The sequence below is a fragment of the Astyanax mexicanus genome, chromosome 17, assembly GCF_023375975.1.
Source record: "Astyanax mexicanus isolate ESR-SI-001 chromosome 17, AstMex3_surface, whole genome shotgun sequence".
Lineage (NCBI taxonomy): Eukaryota > Metazoa > Chordata > Actinopteri > Characiformes > Acestrorhamphidae > Astyanax > Astyanax mexicanus.
This window is the reverse complement of record NC_064424.1, coordinates 3,214,739-3,235,000: the sequence shown is the minus strand read 5'-3', so window position 1 is coordinate 3,235,000 and position 20,262 is coordinate 3,214,739. Positions and strand designations below refer to the sequence as shown.

Genomic DNA, 20,262 nt, shown 5'->3' with positions numbered 1-20,262 from the left:
ACCCAAAGACCACTATCTACCCACCCAGAGACAGCCAGACCAATTGTGCTCTCTCGGGGCTCCGCTGGCAAGCTGCATGAACAGGATTTGAACCGGCGATCATAGTGACAGAGCTTTAGGCCGCTGGACCACTCTGATCCCTGTCGTTCTTTTCTTTAAATGATGTTCTGGGTTCTTTTGTGACCTCCTGGATGAGTAGCTCATGCCCTTTTGGAGTAATTTTAGTAGGCTGTTCATGTTTTCTCCATTTGTAAATAATAATATCTCTCACTGTGCTTCCCTGGAGTCCTAAAACTTTTTTTCCCTTAGTAAATTAAATAATCATTTAAAAAGTGTGTTTTTATATATTAACTCAGGTTATATTTGTCTGGTAATAAAAAAAAATGTGTTTCATAATCTCAAAAAAAATTAAGTATGAGAAAAATGCAAAAACGCAATATATTTTAAAAAGTGTGATTAATCACAGTTAATTTATGGGGCCAGATTGGTATAGATAGTTTTTTTTTTCATTAATAATTGAAAACATCATTTAAAGAGTATTTTCTTTATATATATTTACTCAGGTTATATTTGACTGGTATTAAAGTTCGTTTTATAATCCAAAAAAATTTAAGTATGACAAAAATGCAAAAACAGCCACTGTATATTGAGAAGAATTACTCTAAACTGTATCAGATTATTATGCAGATGATTAAAAAACTGTTATTCTAATAATCTCTCTCTCTTTCTTTTAATTTCTGCTGCAAATTATCTAATTAAACAGGATCAGGTGAAGATATGCTTGATATGCTGATTAGAGCACATTTTTGACACAACAAGAAAATGTAGCATAAAAATAAACTATTGATCTACTGCTCAGCTCTAATTTGAATATGATTGATCTCTCTATTTTTACTTATTTATGCAAATACTTTAAAAAGGAATGTGATTAAATGTGACGAAAAACAACCAATTAAACAAAAAAAACAACAATAAAAACTGAAAAAAAAAGCAGATTTCTTATGGCCCTACATACATATCACAGATTTCTGAACATTGCTCAATCTCTACTCACTCTGTTTATACTTTATATCAGATATAATCAGAACGCTATTCACCAGAGGAATGAACAGGAAAGTACCAGTATGTGCAAAAACCCAAACCTGTGATTCACTGACTTAAATCATGACATGAACTCAGGCGCACAATTAAATTAGTATCCCGATTCAGCAGCAGTAGCTCCAGTCTGGATGTGGATCTAATCTACTGGACGTGTTCGCGTTATTATGACCGTTCAGGAATGTCGCGCGAGCCCGTGGCCTGTACGCATCCCCTCGGCCGACGAAGAGCCGGAGAGCCACACAATGGGCTGTTCATATGGTGAGATAAAGGGTTATTGTGAGTTTATGACCGTGTTTCCACTCAAAGTCAGCTGAATGAAGAGAGACAGTTCACTGAGGAGCGATTCAGGTCGGCAGTGTCTGATTGCACTGAATCTGTAGTAAACAGGTCAACCCAGGGGGTCTGTCTGTGGAATCGCAAATAATACAGAACTGGAGCAGAAACTCCAACGAAAAGGACACTTAAAAAAAAGTGCTCCTACAGTGGCTTCCAATAGTAAAATCCACTTTTTCCTGCTCTTTGTGAAATAATATAGGTCTCTCTATAAGAGTTGTATATGGATACTGCATATGAAACTATTCCTCAACCTCCATTCTCTGCAGTAGCTAGTAAAAAAGAAAAGCCTTAAAAAAAAAAAAAAAGTTGATCAGAGAGACATTTGGGTGTCGACGTCAACCAGTGACTTCATGACCACACCCACCTCGGCTCAGGACCGCCCACAGGCGGAGCTTACAGTTTTGTTTACAGAGCTATATTTTGGTGTTAGCCATCTTGAGCAAGTAACTATAGTAGGGCTGCAGCTATCGATTATTTTAGGTAGGGCTCTGAATCTTAGGGAATCCCACAATTCGAATCAGAATCGATTCTTACGTTTTAATTTTTTTCGATTCTTTCAAATCTTTTTCTTCATCCTCCATACTTTAGCGGCGCAACAACAAACACGACACTACACTCCGCGCGACAGTTTAAAAAAAAAAAAAAAAAAGGTCAGCGCGATTGTTAAAAAAAAACAAAAGCTCAGCGACAGCTTAAAAAAAAAAAAAAAAAAAAAAAAAAAAACTGCGTGACAGTTAAAAAAAAAAAAAGATTTTTAAAAAATGAGAATCGATTCTGAATCATTCAACGTTAGAAATGCGATTCGAGCTCGAATCGATTTTTTCCTGCACCCCTAATTTTAGTAATCGAGTACTGGATAAAACATAAAATAAACTAATAACACACACACACACACACACACACACACACACACATTAGACAGTATTCCTAATAATCAGTGCTCCACAGCACTGTCGTTCTGTTATTAAAGTACATTAATGTTAAGCTCATTTATTTATTATAAGTTAAATTGATCTGCTCACCGTTTCCTGGGTGTGGGTGACGTAACGCAAAGAGCGTTTATTTTTTTCCATTAAAGGTCTGCGCAAAAATTTGTGTTCTGCGTTTTAAAATTAATCGATTATTTTTTTTAATCGAGTAACTCGAATTACTTGAGTAATCATTTCACCCCTAAACTATAGGTTTAAATCGGATCTCCGGTTGATTCTGCATTTTACCCAGACCTTAAATATACACTAGGGAAGCACGGTTTGACAAGGCAGGTCAACTCCAAACAGACAGAACTCTGGTCAAAGTGGCGCCATCTCTTGACGTATTTTATAATATCGAGTGTATATAGACTCGAGGGTTCGACGGGGTGAAACGGCCCAATCATTGAATCTGACAATCTGAAAAATGTATATCAAAAATGCAAAAACAAAATAAATCTGCACAGGGGCAAATACTTTTTTCACACCACTGTATATTGAGCAGCAATACTCTAAAATGTATCAGATTATTGGCAGATTATTAAAAAACTGTTATTCAAATAATCTCTTTCATTCAATTTGTGCTGCAAATTATCTAATAAAACAGAATAAGGTCAGTTTCTGTAAAGCACTCAAAATATCCTTTTTATGCTTATTGGAGCATATTTTTGACATGACAAGAAAATGTAATGTAATCTATTGCCCCACATTAGTTTCAACATGATCGATCTATCTATTTTTAACTACTTAGATCATGTAAGAAATGCTAATATACAGCTCTGGAAAAAAAATAAGCAAGCACTTAAAATGCTGAGTTTCTTTGATTTTACCAAATTGAAAACCTCTGTTATATAATCAAGAGGAAGATGGATGATCACAAACCATCAAACCACCAAACTGAACTGCTTACATTTTTGCACCAGGAGTAAAGCAGCATAAAGTTATCCAAAAGCAGTGTGTAAGACTGGTGGAGGAGAACATGATGCCAAGATGCATGAAAAAAACTGTGATTAAAAACCACCAGGGTTATTCCACCAAATATTGATTATTTCTGAACTCTAAAAACTTGAATATGAATTTGAACTTGTTTTCTTTGCATTATTTGAGATCATTTTCTGTAAATAAATGCTCTAAATGAGAATATTTTTATTTGGAATTTGGGAGAAATGTTGTCCGTAGTTTATAGAATAAAAAACAATGTTAATTTTACTCAAACATAAACCTATAAATAGCTCTCTTCATTTTTTTCCCCCAGAGCTGTAGATGTAACCAGTATGAGGATTTTATGGTTTTGTTCTTGATCTATTCAGGACATTCTGGGCATGCAGAAGGGTTTTAGAAATTAGCAAAAGGTGCTAAACAGAAAACGCATTGTAAATCAGATTATGCAGCGTGTAACGCATGTCTGCCTGCAAGTACAAACTGTACAAACTCACAGCTAAACACAAAAAACACATTAAATATCAATACAACATCCAATACAGAAGAAGAGCAATATTTCCAGCTGATCATTCCTGGTCTCTTTAGTGTGGATTGTATGTGAGGATGAGAAAGGAAATCAATAGAAAGCATCCATTAGGAATCAGCTGTTAAAGCTGTTAATGCTGTTAAAGTCAGTATTCGTGAGCACACAGTGCGTGATCACACGGATCAATAGGCACGTCGGGCCAGTACTCACGCAGATTTGCCCTCGCTGTCCAGTTTGGTTGCACTGGTTCCTTTCTTTGACAGGAGGGAGGCGAGCTTGTCGGTCTCTCCATGCTCCACAGCGCTGAGGAGACGCTCATCATTCTTGCTCCACTCGTGAGCCTGAGGGCGAGAATCACAGGAGTCACGTTAAATTACACTCATATTCTAATACAGCAGAGGAAATCACGCTTTCCTACAGGCAGAAGATTAAACTGACCACAGAAAATAAACCACTGGGACAGTGGAACACCATCCACATGCATAATACAACATTATACAGAGAATTAAATAACAAAATTCAGCACAAAAGCAAGAATTAGCCGTATTGTATCGTACGCAATAATATCGCCAACATTTTTGAATATGGTGAATAGGGGTGGACGATATGGCCCTAAAATAATATCACAATATTTCATGGTATTTTCGCGATAACGATACTCTAGGCGATATAAATTAAGGTTTTCCCCCAAGAATTCACTACTGCAACAAATTGAAAATTGTAATTTATTATTGCATACGATTTATGTCACACCCCTTCCTGAGATATAAAAAAACTCAATAATTTGATCAGATTTGTAATAGAAGTCAATGATCCAGAATGAGCAGTCATGATACTAATAATATTATTATTCACTTCAAATATCTCCATATATCCAGAATTAAATTTAAATAAATGATACTGGACAGATATAATCTGTGTCTAGTAGATCTATAATAGGAAATGAGAACAGTGTGCTAAAAACAGTAAAAAAGTACGATATGAAATTGCACACCCCTAATGGTGAACCATACTATTCTCTGAAATACTGTGCCATATCACCCACCCCAAACTATCACATCAGGGTACTACTGTTTTACTGTTTTTAGCAGTAGTATACACACTATATATATATATATATATAAGGGGTGACAATAGGTGCATGTAAATAATTACATAATTTTTAATCAGGAAACATTTATTATAGTTATTGTAAGTGTAAGAATTTATTTTATGAATTAACTAAAATAAAAAAACAGCAACTAATTCAAAGCATTAGTCTTTAAATCTGTGTTTTTAAGTTGCTACAGGACTCTTATCTGACTGACAGCGGTTTTAACCAATCAAAGCTTTTTGATTAAATTGGCTCCTCTCCCCTTGTGCCTGCGTGACCCTTCTCCTGATTTTTTGAAGAGTGTAGTAACGAGTCTATTAGCAAAGTCGAAGGACAATCTAACCAATCAGATTCATGAATTTCACCACGGGGGCGGGCCCTAACCCCTTCTCTGCAGCGCTGTGTTGAAGGGGCTACGAGTTGCTTAGTGTAAAACGGAGCTCATGCTGAATTAATTCAATAGTTAGTGAACTATCATAGAACTGAGATGGTAAATCAGTCAAATATTGTGTCATATCATATTAAAAAGTATTTTTTTAAGGCTGTCCTTCAATGTGAAACTAATTCACAATAATAGGCTGCCTGACCGGTGAGTTTTTGTGTGTACTTAATGTTTTGGCTACTTTGGCGCACTGTAGACATATAAATGAGTGATATTTGTTAAACGGTTGTACTTGTAGGCAAATTAAGCATTTATTGTTGGGTCTGTTGTATACTTTTGTAGTTCGTAGCTGTATTTGTGGGCTGTTAATGTTTGTTAAGTTCATATAATTCAGTCAAGTCAGAGAATATGTAGTTATTGTAATTTGTATCTATGTCAAGTCAAGTCAAGAGTCAAGAGGCTTTTATTGTCATTACATCTGAGTACAGGTACACAGTGTGATGAAATTACGTTCCTCCGGAACAATGGTGCAACATAGAACAACAAGCAACAGACAACATAAAGTGCAGGAGTGACGACAGTGCAACATAAAATTATAAAATTATAACACTAAATAACAATAAATACAATAAATACAAAAGACGAGACAATTTAAAGACAGGACAGTGCAGTACCGATACGGTATAATAAAGTGTATAGTGAGGATAAGGTGCAGAGATGTGTGACATACTGTAACATATAGAACATATATAATCACAGCAGTTACTGAGGTAGAGTTTATAGTTTTTAAGAGTGCAGCAAATAAAGTCATGTCAGCCTCTGTGTGCTGACTGGGTGTGTGTGTGGGTGAAGTTCAGTTCTTTGTGAGTGTAAGGGGGGGGGGGGGGGGGGGTGTACAGTTTAGTTTTGTGCGAGTGTGTTGGGTGAGTGGTGGGTGGGGTGGGGGTTCAGTTCTGTCTCTGTGTGTTGAGAAGTCTGACTGCCTGGTGGAAGAAGCTGTTGCAGAGTCTAGTAGTGGAGGCTCGGATGCTCCTGTATCTTCTGCCGGACGGCATCAGAGCGAAGAGTCCGTGTGAGGGATGGGTGGGGTCGTCCACAATGCTGGTGGCTTTGCGGATGCAGCGTGTGGTGTAGATCTGTGGGGGGGGATGGTTTGCAGGAGGGGTATCCACTACATTCACTGCACGCCACTGATATATATTATATATATATATATATATATATATAAGGAATTCTAGGTTTGAGCGTTAGTGTAGAACACTGCTCTCTAGCTCAGGGTTTTATTTTAGGCTGTACGTTGAGGAAAGGTCGTGTTTACAGCAGCAGAAACAGCAGGAAACTCCAAAGAGGTCAGCGGACAAAACGCAGCGGCCGCTGCTGGAGCCGGACACTATTCTGGGAATGCTCTGCAACACTACCCGGCCCGCTGACAGCCTGCGGAAAACTGCCTGCTATATTTATAAACGGCTTCTCTCTGACCTACTGCTGCAGGTCAGCGGGTGCAGCTTAGAGTTGCACAATACATCGATTCAGCATCAATATCTGAATCGGTTTCTGAATCAGTTTCTCTGATTCTCTGATTTGCTATTTATAGGTTTATATTTGAGTAAAATGAACATTGTTGTTTTATTCTATAAACTACAGACAACATTTCTCCCAGATTTTAAATAAAAATATCGTCATTTAGAGTATTTATTTACAGAAAATGAGAAATGGCCGAAATAACAAAAAAGATGCAGAGCTTTCAGACCTCAAATAATGCAAAGAAAAAACAAGTTCATATTCATAAAGTTTTAAGAGTTTAGAAATCAATATTTGGTGGAATAACCCTGGTGGTTTTAATCACAGTTTTTTTATGCTTCTTGGCATCATGTTCTCCTCCTCCACCAGTCTTACACACTGCTTTTGGATAACTTTATGCTGCTTTACTCCTGGTGCAAAAATTCAAGCAGTTCAGTTTGGTGGTTTGATGGCTTGTGATCATCCATCTTCCTCTTGATTATATTCCAGAGGTTTTTAATTTGGTAAAATCAAAGAAACTCATAATTATACAATATATATAGGTCATTTTTGATGACCTCAGTATTGTCGTGGCTGGAGATCAACTAGTCCAGCGGTCTACAGCCCCCATCATGCAGCTTGTCATCAGCTGCCGGAGCCCCGAGAGAGCACAATAAGCCTTGCTCTCTCTGGGTGAGTACAGTAGGTGGCGCTCTTTTTTTCCTCTCATCATTCCTAGGGTGATGTGGATCAGCACAAGGCTGCGTCTGTGAGCTGATGTATCAGAACCGAGTCGCTGCGCTTTCCTCCGAGCGTTAGCGCTGTGATGCTACTTGATAATGCTGGCGGATAACTAGTGATGGGGGATATACAGCTTAGTAACAGCTGAATAGTTGGGACAATTGGCCTAAGTAACTTGGGATAGGAAAAATAGGAAAAAAATTTAAATCTATAAAAAAATAATATTATACAAAAATAAATCTAGAAATCTAGAAAAAAAAAGCCCAAATGAATAGGTAGGATAGAGGAACAGATTGCTAAATTAAAGCCTTTTAAAAGCACGGCATTGGAACTGGAACATAATTATCTTCATAATTATCATAATAATCTTTTAAAAGCCCTTAAATAATCAGAAAATAAAGAAAAATAGAACAAAACAAACAAAAAATAAGTTTTAAAAGACTAAGTTAATGAAGTTAATGAACCAGAAGCAGCAACTATTGTTCAGCACCTCCAGGAACTCCTTCAAGACCTACAAGACCCTGAGAAAACTACTGCGCTGAAAATGTGCTAATATTCTAGCTAAAATATAAGATTAAACTGCGCCTTATCAGCAGTTTAGCTCAATTAAAAATAAGTATATTTGATAGCTGGGTCAGATTAAGACAAGATCACGTTCTGTGAACCACACCAGAAATAAATACATGCGTTGGGTGGGGGCGGGGCAGATTACAGAGGAATTTGGTGCAAATTTGGTAAAAAATGCAATATTGCAATATATTACACTCTATTAAAGCTTAACCTTGATGTGTATTGTATCGCCAAGTTCTTACCAATATACACAGTAGGGGTGTCACGATTTTGATATTTTATCGAAATCGATCGAAATTATGTCATGGTTTTGAGCCTCAAAAAGATAAAAAAAAGGAGTCAAAAAGATAAAAAAACGTGTCATTCTCAGGGAGTCTTATTTTTCATGTTTATCTGTTATAGTAGGATAGAGTTCAGTTTGTTAAGGCTCTAATTGTTCTATTATTTTGTACATGACTGTTCCTGTATTTTATTATTATTTATTTTGTTATGTTGCACATTGCTGTTTTAATAGTGCACACTGCTGCTACCAAAAAAAGCCACTAGATGGCATTACATATATATCTTAATTAAATTATTTAAATTTGACCATTAGTGCCTAATGTGGTGTATTACAGATCACTTGTATCACTTTGCATCACTATCAAGCCCACCTTCTGAAATAAGATATTGTAAATTTGATGAATCAAACCAATGACTGACCAAAGACTAATCTAAAACTGGCATAGGTCTCTCTGCTGTAAAAAAAAAAAAGAAAAAAGAAAATCGAGAATCGAATCGTGACCCCAAAATCGAAAATAAAATCGAATCGAGGATTTAGACAATCGTGACACCCCTAATATACAGCCTGAATTAACTGAATTATAAACCCGGCTGAATTCTCAGAGTCTCCATAAACCATCACACCGCGCTGTACTCCAGCCAGAAACAGCAACACTTAACCTTATCAGGAGGCGAGCCCAGACTCTTCAACCCGCGAGGGATCAGGAAACAAGTTACAAACAATCTCCACCCCTGTGTTAATGTAAACATTTCACCACTATCTGATTCAATTCTTCCTCAACACACCAATATTTAAGCAACAGCAGCCAGCCGGCGTGAGGAGAGTAAACTCAACAGCTCAGTAATATAAACCTGAAAAACCTCCAGAACCGTCTTCATACAGCAGGCTTTCTAAATACGACCCAATATCACTTCTATACTGTACACAAACTCAGCCAGTGAGAGAGCATGAGGACTGTACGTCTACAGATCACATTTATCTCTCTACACTGGATTAAGGGCAGGAAGATACAGGCATTTTTAATGTTTCTACATTTTTAATGTTTCTATTTATCAGAAGATACAATATAATCTAGCCATTTACCCATCACAACAGATATTTAGGCCTAAAAACTTCAGAAATATATATTCATATAAATTCATGCAATGCACCCTGTAATAAAGTCCGTAACGCAGAGTGAGAGGCAGAGCAAGCTAGAGTGAGGTAAAGTAAAAGGATGAGTAAGATAAATTGAGTTCAAATGAGGCAGAGTAAGAGGTAGAGTAAAATACAATGCAGCAAAGTAAGAGGTAAATGAAGATAAAGTGGGTTAGAGTGAGGCAGAGTAAGAGGTAAATGAAGATAAAGTGGGTTAGAGTGAGGCAGAGTAAAAGGTAAATGAAGATAAAGTGGGTTAGAGTGAGGCAGAGTAAGAGGTAAATGAAGATAAAGTGGGTTAGAGTGAGGCAGAGTAAGAGGTAAATGAAGATAAAGTGGGTTAGAGTGAGGCAGAGTAAGAGGTAAATGAAGATAAAGTGGGTTAGAGTGAGGCAGAGTAAGAGGTAAATGAAGATAAAGTGGGTTAGAGTGAGGCAGAGTAAGAGGTAAATGAAGATAAAGTGGGGTAGAGTGAGGCAGAGTAAGAGGTAAATGAAGATAAAGTGGGGGTAGGGTGAGGCAGAGTAAGAGGTAAATGAAGATAAAGTGGGTTAGAGTGAGGCAGAGTAAGAGGTAGATGAAGATAAAGTGGGGAAGAGTGAGGCAGAGTAAGAGGTAAATGAAGATAAAGTGGGGTAGGGTGAGGCAGAGTAAAAGGTAAATGAAGATAAAGTGGGTTAGAGTGAGGCAGAGTAAGAGGTAAATTAAGATAAAGTGGGTTAGAGTGAGGCAGAGTAAGAGGTAAATGAAGATAAAGTGGGTTAGAGTGAGGCAGAGTGAGAGGTAAATGAAGATAATGTGGGGTAGGGTGAGGCAGAGTAAAAAGTAAATGAAGATAAAGTGGGGAAGAGTGAGGCAGAGTAAGAGGTAAATGAAGATAAAGTGAGTTAGAGTGAGGCAGAGTGAGAGGTAGATGAAGATAAAGTGGGGTAGAGTGAGGCAGAGTAAGAGGTAAATGAAGATAAAGTGGGTTAGAGTGAGGCAGAGTGAGAGGTAGATGAAGATAAAGTGGGGGTAGGGTGAGGCAGAGTAAGAGGTAGATGAAGATAAAGTGGGGGTAGGGTGAGGCAGAGTAAGAGGTAAATGAAGATAAAGTGGGGTAGGGTGAGGCAGAGTAAGAGGTAAATGAAGATAAAGTGAGTTAGAGTGAGGCAGAGTAAGAGGTAAATGAAGATAAAGTGGGGTAGAGTGAGGCAGAGTAAAAGGTAAATGAAGATAAAGTGGGTTAGAGTGAGGCAGAGTAAGAGGTAAATGAAGATAGTGGGTTAGAGTGAGGCAGAGTAAGAGGTAAATGAAGATAAAGTGGGTTAGAGTGAGGCAGAGTAAGAGGTAAATGAAGATAAAGTGGGTTAGAGTGAGGCAGAGTAAAAGGTAAATGAAGATAAAGTGGGATAGAGTGAGGCAGAGTAAGAGGTAAATGAAGATAAAGTGGGTTAGAGTGAGGCAGAGTAAGAGGTAAATGAAGATAAAGTGGGGTAGGGTGAGGCAGAGTAAGAGGTAAATGAAGATAAAGTGGGTTAGAGTGAGGCAGAGTAAGAGGTAAATGAAGATAAAGTGGGGTAGGGTGAGGCAGAGTAAGAGGTAAATGAAGATAAAGTGGGTTAGAGTGAGGCAGAGTAAGAGGTAAATGAAGATAAAGTGGGTTAGAGTGAGGCAGAGTAAGAGGTAAATGAAGATAAAGTGGGTTAGAGTGAGGCAGAGTAAAAGGTAAATGAAGATAAAGTGGGGTAGGGTGAGGCAGAGTAAGAGGTAAATGAAGATAAAGTGGGTTAGAGTGAGGCAGAGTAAGAGGTAAATGAAGATAAAGTGGGTTAGAGTGAGGCAGAGTAAGAGGTAAATGAAGATAAAGTGGGTTAGAGTGAGGCAGAGTAAGAGGTAAATGAAGATAAAGTGGGTTAGAGTGAGGCAGAGTAAAAGGTAAATGAAGATAAAGTGGGGTAGGGTGAGGCAGAGTAAGAGGTAAATGAAGATAAACTGGGTTAGAGTGAGGCAGAGTAAGACAAAGTAAGAGAGTAAAATAAAATGAGGAAGAGTGAGGTAGAGTGAGGGAGAATAAGAGGTACAGTGGGGTAGAGTGATGCAGAGTAAATTGAGTGAGAGGTAGAGTAAAATAAAATGAGGTAAAGTGAGGCAGAGTAAGCTAGGAACAAGATGTAAGATAAAGTGAGGTAGAGTGAGGTAGGGTAAGGCAGAGTATGAGATAGAGTAAGATAAAATTAGGTCAAATGAGGCAGAGCAAGACAGGAGTGAAAGGTAGAGTAAGATAAAGTGAGGTAAAATGAGGCAGAGTAAGACAGGAGTGAAAGGTAGAGTAAGATAAAGTGAGGTAAAATGAGGCAGAGTAAATTGAGTGAGAGGTAGAGTAAGATAAAGTGAGGTAAAATGAGGCAGAGTAAATTGAGTGAGAGGCAGAGTAAAATAAAATGAGGTAGAGTGAGGCAAAGTACGAGAGTGAGAGGTAGAGTAAGTTAAACTGATGTAGACTGCGAGGTAGAGTAAAGTAGGAGTGAAAGGTAGAGTAGGATAAATCGAAGTAAAGTGAGGCAGAGTAAAATAGAGTAAGGGGAAGAGAAGGATATATTACGGTAGAAAGTGGGGTAGAGTAAGATAAAGTGAGGTAGAGTGAGAGGTATAGTAAAGAGGTGGATGAAGTTAAAGTGAGGTAGAGTGAGAGGTATAGTAAAGAGGTGGATGAAGTTAAAGTGAGGTAGAGTGAGGCAGATCAACAGAACGAAAGATACGTTAAGAAAGTGAGGTAGAGTAGAACAAATTAAGGTACAGTGAGGCAGAGTAAGACAGAGTGAGACAGAGTGAGAGGTAGAGTAGAATAAATTGAAGTAAAGTCATGCAGAGTAAGAGGGTAAAAGGTAGAGTAAAATAAAGTGAGGTAGAGTGAGGCAGAGAAAGATAGGGGTGAGAGGTAGAGTAAGATAAAGTAAGGTAAAGTGAGGAAGAATAAAAGAGTAAAGGGTAGAGTAAGATAATCTGAGATAGCCTGCGAGGTAGAGTACGGTAAAGTCAGGTTGAGTGAGACAGAGTAAGAGTGAGAGGAAGATGAGGATATATTGAGGTAGAATGTGAGGTAGAGTAAAATAAAGTGAGGTAGTAAGACAGAATGAGAGATAGAGTAAGAAACTGAGGTAAAATGAGGCAGAGCGAAGTAGAATGAGGTAGAGTATTCAAACTACTTCTTATCCTGGGAAAAAAACAAGTGTAGCCAAGTGAATATTAATTTTAATTAATTTAGGGTTAATTTTACGTATATTTATGGTATTTTTACATCAATATCGGGATATTAAACAGTGTTCTCCGTATCATACAGCCCTACAGTAGATCAGTATTCAGTGGATCTGCTGGTCTGCGTGTGACAGGAGCCGCTGCCTCGTCTTTAAGGATAAAGTGATTGACTCGCCTCGGCTCATCCCTCAGCTCGTTAGAGTGGGCAGGCTGCCATGCTGAGTCAGTCCTGCCTCATTTACTTCAACAGCAGCAAAAACAGCAGTTTATAACTTATAACAGGAGAGGAAGACGATTTCAGAGCCCATTATTTCCACCGTCACTTTCTGATTCACTTTATTCTTCTGTTTAAAATTTAAAGAAATGTTTCCTAAGCTTTCAGGATTCCTGCACCATTATACAAGTCAAATTTAACACTTTTTAAGACCTCAATAAATATCATTATTTTAGCTCTCTCCCCGGTAAAGCTAGCTAACTTTCCAATGATGTTAATATGTAAGCTAACTCGCCGCTAATGCTAGCTAGCTCTCTGCTAACCTTTGTTCCATCCCTGGTAATGTTAGCTGGCTTTAACTAGCTAAAGTTAGTATGTTATCTAACTCGCCACTAATGATAGCTAGCTCTGCGCTAAACTTAGTTCTATCCCTGGTAACGCTAGCTAGCTCGCTTTAGCTTGCTAAAGTTAGTGTTCGCTAACTCGCCACTAAAGTTAGTATGTTAGCTAACTTGCCACTAATGTTAGCTAGCTCTCCGCTAAACTTAGTTCTATCCCTGGTAACGCTAGCTAGCTCGCTTTAGCTTGCTAAAGTTAGTGTTAGCTAACTCGCCACTGATGTTAGCTAGCTTTCCGCTAACCTTAGTTCTATCCCTGGTAATGCTAGCTAGCTCGCTTTAGCTTGCTAAAGTTAGTGTTAGCTAACTCGCCACTAAAGTTAATGTTAGCTAACTCGCCACTGATGTTAGCTAGTTCTCTGCTAACCTTAGTTCTATCCCTAGTATGTTAGCTAGCTCACCGCTAAAGTTAGTATGCTAGCTAACTCACCGCTAAAGTTAATATGTTAGCTAACTCGCAACTAATGTTAGCTAGCTTTAAGCTAAACTTAGTTATATCCCTGGTAACATTAGCTAGCTCGCTTTAGCTTGTTAGCTAACTCGTCACTAATGTTAGCTAGCTCTCTGCTAACCTTAGTTCTATCCCTAGTATGTTAGCTAGCTCACTTTAGCTAGCAAATGTTAATATATTAGGTAACTCGCCACTAAAGTTAACATGTTAGCTAACTCGCCACTATTGTTAGCTAGCTTTCCGCATTAACCGCTACATCTAAAAATGTAATACCTACAGCGAATTTACTGTAAATTTAAGACAATTTAAGACCTTAATTATCTAGATTTTAATTTAGGACATTTTTAGACTTTTTAAATACCTTGTTACAATAAGTAAAATATTTTCAAGGTAAGAGAAACATCTAAAAAAAATTACACATTATTTTACAATTATTCTAAAGCACAAACATAATAATGATAAAAATAAGTAGATTGATAAATCTGATTTAAAAATACATTCATTTAATGCTACATTCTGTAAAGCATTTAGCTGCTCTTATCTGGGGAGCTGTTAACTTGTGGTTTCTGAGGCTGGAAAACTCTGATAAAATGATCGTGTACAACAGAGGAAACACTCGCTCTTCCTTTCCTAGGGTGTTCCTGATGAGTGCGAGTTTCATCATAAGGTTTTTGAGGGTCTTTGAAAGTATCATCAAGTGCAGTCACTACAAAGTCCTTGAAATGTTTAGGTTTTTAGGGTGTGGAAATAAAATTTTAACTCTGTGAGTGGGACAACAGTAAGGGGCGGAGCCAAAGTGGACAGGTGATGCGGATGCGCAGGTGAGATTCTCCACTCACTTGCCTTTTTTCTACCAGTCCATTCATTACTCTGTAGGTAGAATAGAGTATAGATATAGGGTTTAATAAAATACTTCTGTAGAAGTTGTAGAAGCATCAACAAAGTGTTTTTAAAAAAGTAATGTTTTCAAAAGCACTTTTAAAGTATAAAAGTAAAGTAAGAGGAAAAAACAAAGCTATTAGGAACAAAAGTTTAAGCCACGCCCACAGAGTCAGATCAGCTAGATCAGCTAGAGTTTTCAGACATCAAATAGTGCAAATAAAACAAGTTCAAAAGCTTGAAAAAAAATAACAATTCTGTATTTTGTGCTGAAAGAGTTTGAGTTGCCCTTTTTTGAGCACAGGCCAAGTGGATAAAGTACCCCGATACCTCATGTGAACCAGCTGCTGGACTGCTCGGCTCTGGAGCTAATAGCTTCTCATATTCAGAAGCTGATGTAGTTACACCTTGAGAAAAGACTGGACTAGGACCTCTTGTCTCACGCGTCTCTGTTCCAGTCTGGCACTGCGTAATGCGCTACCTGAACCGTTTCCTTCGCACATGACTGCAGCCAGGCTGGAGTTCTGAAACGGTGTACATTCAGTGTGAACTGGTGAGTATATAATGCTGGTGCACTGCGGTCAGAGTAGTGCAGGGCGATTATGGCCTAATAAAATAATAATCGATATTTCCACCAAAAATCGGATTTTCAATTATAACTGATTTTTACTAAAAAAATCAAACTACAGATGACAAAGTAATGGTTAAAAACTAAGTTTAACTATTATATATACACATCTATTTGGTGTTCAGAGGATTTTGGTTGAGTAAATAAATTATTTAAAAAAATAAAAAATTCATAAGTTCATATCATGCGCTGACCTCATGTACACACACTGCGGACTAACTCACACACTGACAGACACTAAATTAAACTTCAGAACGTGGGTTTGTGACTGTAAACTGAGAAATTACGCACTAAATGACTAACAGAAGAAACTTGGAAGGAGAGATTATTATTGTTTTCCACCAGTAATGAAAATATGCATGGGTTAGTCTGTGGGAGGTGCCGGTAACCATGGTAAGACGGATAAACACTTCAGAAACGAGGAGCGTTTTCAGATATTTTAGATAAAAAAGATAAAATGTCTGTATGTAAAATCGTGATTACTCTATTTTGAAAATCGCATTAAAACTCTTACTCAATTTAATCACATTAATCAAATTAATCGTGAAAATCGCCTAGAACTAGGTCAGAGCGACTGAAGCTAATAAGAGCCTTTTATTTCTTCACTCGTAACATAATAAATCTCTCCGGGACCGAGGGCTAGACATTTTCTCCTGCTCCTGACCACAACATTTCACATTTAGACCAGGAGCATTACAGAGCCTGTGGGCCGAGTGGCTGTCGGCCTCTGAGATATATATATGTACATACTCATATATTATATAGATGTATTACACACAGAGAGTAATCTTTTATAAGTGTTTATTTCTTTTATTACTGTTTATGATTATGGCTTTCAGACGATGAAAAGCCAAAAATCAGTGTCTCCGAAAATTTGACCAATTAGTACTTTTGGCAGTGTGGGCAGTGTGCCTGCTGGAAAATGAAATCTGCATCTCCATAAAAGTTGTCAGTAGCAGAGAGAAGCATGAAGTGCTGTAAGATTTTCCAGGAAAACAAAACTGCACTGACCTTGGAATAAGCGCTAGCTCTTTCACCGTCCAGAGGTGAGTATTATCAGACTGTAGTCTGCTGCTAATCACAGCTAGCACTGCTGGAGCAGCATTAGTACTAGCCCCTAACCGTGCTAAGCATTAGTTCTTTCGCCATTCAGAGGCGAGTATATTAGACTGTAGCCTTTGCGTTTACCGTGTTAAAACAAGCTACGTGGAACAAACCGCTAGCTAAAATGATCCTGGCTTACCAGAACACTCAGAGTTCCAGAGTATAGCGCTGTGGGGCAGCATTTACTAGCACTAAACTCGCCTAGTTCAAGTGGTTAGTTGCTAATGCTAATGCTGCTGCACCCAGCCTTAGTAGAAATCTGGAAATCTGAGCTTAATAAATGGAAGCACTTTAATCACCCAATAAACAGAGAAAAATCTGTGTAGATCAACATCCAGCACTTATTTGACTTAAAGAAAATCAACATTTTTAAGAACTGCAGTTTTGTTTATTTAGCCTAGATCTGCTGAATTAGAAGAGAAACATGGGCGACACCGCTATTCCTTACTAGTGTTGCATAACGCGCCTTATAATCCGGCGTGCTTTATGTATGAAAATAGACCAGAAAATACATGTTCACCAATAGTGTGCCTTATATGGTACACTGAAAAGCAGAACTGCAGCTTTTAACCAGCTTTTATCTTCACTGATTCCAGTTAAAAACCCACAGACAGCTGCAGGTCAGTAGATCCAATGATAATCTTCAATCTGTCTGAACAGATTATGGAACACAGACCTCCATTCATGCTGGAAGACTGGAATAATGACATAGGGAAATTTTGCAGCACTAAAGCATGCTGTCGATTTTAAATACAAATTAACTAGAGCTGGGGTTTTAATGCAAATAACACTCGATTTGCATAACGTGAGACGAGACAACACAAAGATGGCCACACTCACTGAAAACAGGGGCTGTATCCCAAACTGCACACAACCACTCTAAACAGTGAGATACACCAATATTCTGTGATTAACTGTGATTAATCACACTTGTTCTTCTTAAGACACAAGTTTTTTTCTATAGTGGATATTTAAATGTAAATAAAAAAGGTATACAAGAAATATAAGAAAATTCAATTATATATTTCTTTACTTTATAGCAAACATTTCAGCTTGGTTGTAACAATTTTTGAATTAGAACTTAATTTGCTGAGTATTAAAATCTCAGGAAATGTTTGGTATTGCACACATGCTCACAATGGGGGGATGATCATTTAAATGGCCTGTATTTAGTAATGTGTACACTGTCCCTTTAAGAGCCCTTTAATGCAAACATCTAATACCATGAATTTCAGTTACTTAACTGGTAGATTTAAGTTGCCGCTACGCTTTTTAAAACATAGCATTTTCAATGGGACATGCAGCACAGATGTAGTAAACAAAGTTGCACGGCTGCGAGCAGTGAACGCTGCACATACCACACTCAGTGTGTAAACAGCAAAATATTAAATGTATTATGGTTTGTCTAACACTTACTTGTTTACTAAATAATTCCATGGTTTTCTTCATAGTTTGGATGACTTTTTGAACACTTATGTAATTTGTTCCCAGATCAACAAAAAACACCATGTTGGTCAAAAGAAACTAAGAAACTAATAAAGTTGCTAGGAAATCTTCAAATGGAGATTTTGAAGACAAACCTATAGAAACATACAGCTCTGGAAAAAAATTAGAGCACTTTAAAATGATGAGTTTCTTTGATTTTACCAAATTGAAAACCTCTGGAATGTAATCAAGAGGAAGATAAAGTTCATAAAAGGCATAAAGTTATCCAAAAGCAGTGTGTAAGACTGGTGGAGGAGAACAAGATGCCAAGATGCATGAAAAAAAAAACTGTGATTAAAAACCACCAGGGTTATTCCACCAAATATTGATTTATGAACTTGTTTTTGTCTTTGCATTATTTGAGGTCTGAAAGGTCTGCATCTTTTTTTTTTTTTTTTTTTTTTTTTTGGTATTTCAGCCATTAATTTTTTTATTTCTGCAAATAAATGCTCTAAATTTCGATATTTTTATTTGTAATTTGGGAGAAATGTTGATCATAGTTAATAGAATAAAACAACAATGTTCATTTAACTGAAATATATACCTATAAATAGCAAAATCAGAGAGATGTATATGTTTTATTTTTTTTAATTGCCTCAAATGGTAACTAGTGTGAACATCATGATGGAAAGGAATCTTCCAGCCATGCTGTTTTCTCTGGGTGAAAGTACGCCAGGGACATAATCTTCCCTAATCTTAATAATAGATTTCCAGCCATCGATGGAAATCCAAGAAAAGGAGAAATGTAGGGACAAATCTGAGGTAGAAACGGTGTGTTTTACCTTCCCTCTCCATGTTTTAGTTTCTACATGCAGGACTTCCATGTCTCCAGAGTGCAGAACTACAACGAGAACCCTACAGAGCTCTAGAGCCGCAGCCGAGGCCTGGCAAACGCCTTAACCCAGATTTATGCTGGATCTGCTCAGACAAACAACAGCTGTTAAAACCACTCTGGCCCTTTGTCATGTTTCAGCCGTAGCGTTGATCAGGGCTTAAACTCTGCCACCACTCACTAACGTCCCCCATCCCCCACTCTCTCCACCAACACCCAGCACTCCACCAAGAGCCCATCATCATCATCATCATCTGCAGCTCACAGCACCATCATTACACTGAATAAACCCTTTACTGAAGCAAAGGCAAAGCTAACATTTACCTTTTCTAACTACTGGAATGTCCTTTATTGCAAATAACTTCTACCAGATGCTCTGTGAAGCTGCTCCAGCGCTCTTTTCTCAGACTCACTCTGGCCTATTTCTCTTTATGCAACACCGTTCATGTTTTCAGTTCATGCTTATTTCCAGGAACGTCTTACTCCAAGTCTTTCTCCAAGCTTCTGTGGGATTGAGGGCAGGACTTTGACCTGGCTGCTCTGAAATATGCCATTGCTTTCTTTTCCCTAAACCACAGATTTTTCTGTCCTGGTTTTGGAGCATGATTACGTTGCATGTACCAAATTCTAAAATGACTTTTACTCAACAAACAAAAAACAAACAAACTGTGCGATCCTAAAATGTCTAATTTCAAAATTTTAAATTTATTTTAAAATGTCAAGTTGTGTCTCTAGTATGAACAAATGCCATGTGAGTGGATATTTTGTGAAAAAAGTGCTCCGGTGATCCAGTACAACACTGCTTTAGTCTGATGGAGGAGTGGGAGTTGGAAGAAATAAGATTTAAATGCTTTAAAATAATGCAATAAGACATGTTTACACTAATAACAGTCTTTGCAATGCCATATGTTACTTTACAACATGTGTAATAATGCCCTGCTAAGTGCAGTTCAGGCACTGACCTTAGAGTCTTAGAGTCTCTGTAAAACACCAAATCCACCGGAGATCCTATTTAAACCTATAGTTACTCACACACAGAGGTGGGAAGTCCAGGTCCAGAAAGTAAAAATCCACCCCGAGGATGTTCTAAACATCTAAACACCTTCCTATCTCAATTGTACTTGGCTGGTGTATTAGAGTTAATAGCTACAGTAATAATCTGAGCTAAACAGCTGTTCAGGTGCAGCTAAACCTGATTTATTACCCAAACATGAGGAGTATATCTGAGAAATCATGTTAGATCACATTCTCAACACTCGTTTATGGTCTTACAACACTACAGTCCTACAACACTGTTGTATAGAAGTGTTGGTATAAATATTCAGCAATTTGTTCACTCTCAAAACACATGGATCATTAGGGTGATCTTTAAAAAGCTAAAGATGAGCTTTCTGAAACAATCAGGCCAAAGTGTAGACTGATTTTTAGCTTTGAAGAATAGAATAGGACATTTAC

The 20,262-nt window shown here is 37.7% G+C and overlaps 1 protein-coding gene across 6 annotated transcripts in view; it reads right to left on the bottom strand.

Annotated features, from left to right (window-relative positions):
* Positions 1 to 20,262, bottom strand: part of rai14 (retinoic acid induced 14) — a 109,606-nt gene that overhangs the window by 54,726 nt on the left and 34,618 nt on the right. For all 6 annotated transcript variants that reach the window (XM_022666541.2, XM_022666545.2, XM_022666543.2 and 3 more), the window contains exon 3: positions 4,084 to 4,214. In XM_022666541.2, coding sequence (XP_022522262.2) covers positions 4,084 to 4,214 — 131 coding nt within the window. The remainder of the gene's footprint in view (positions 1 to 4,083; positions 4,215 to 20,262) is intronic.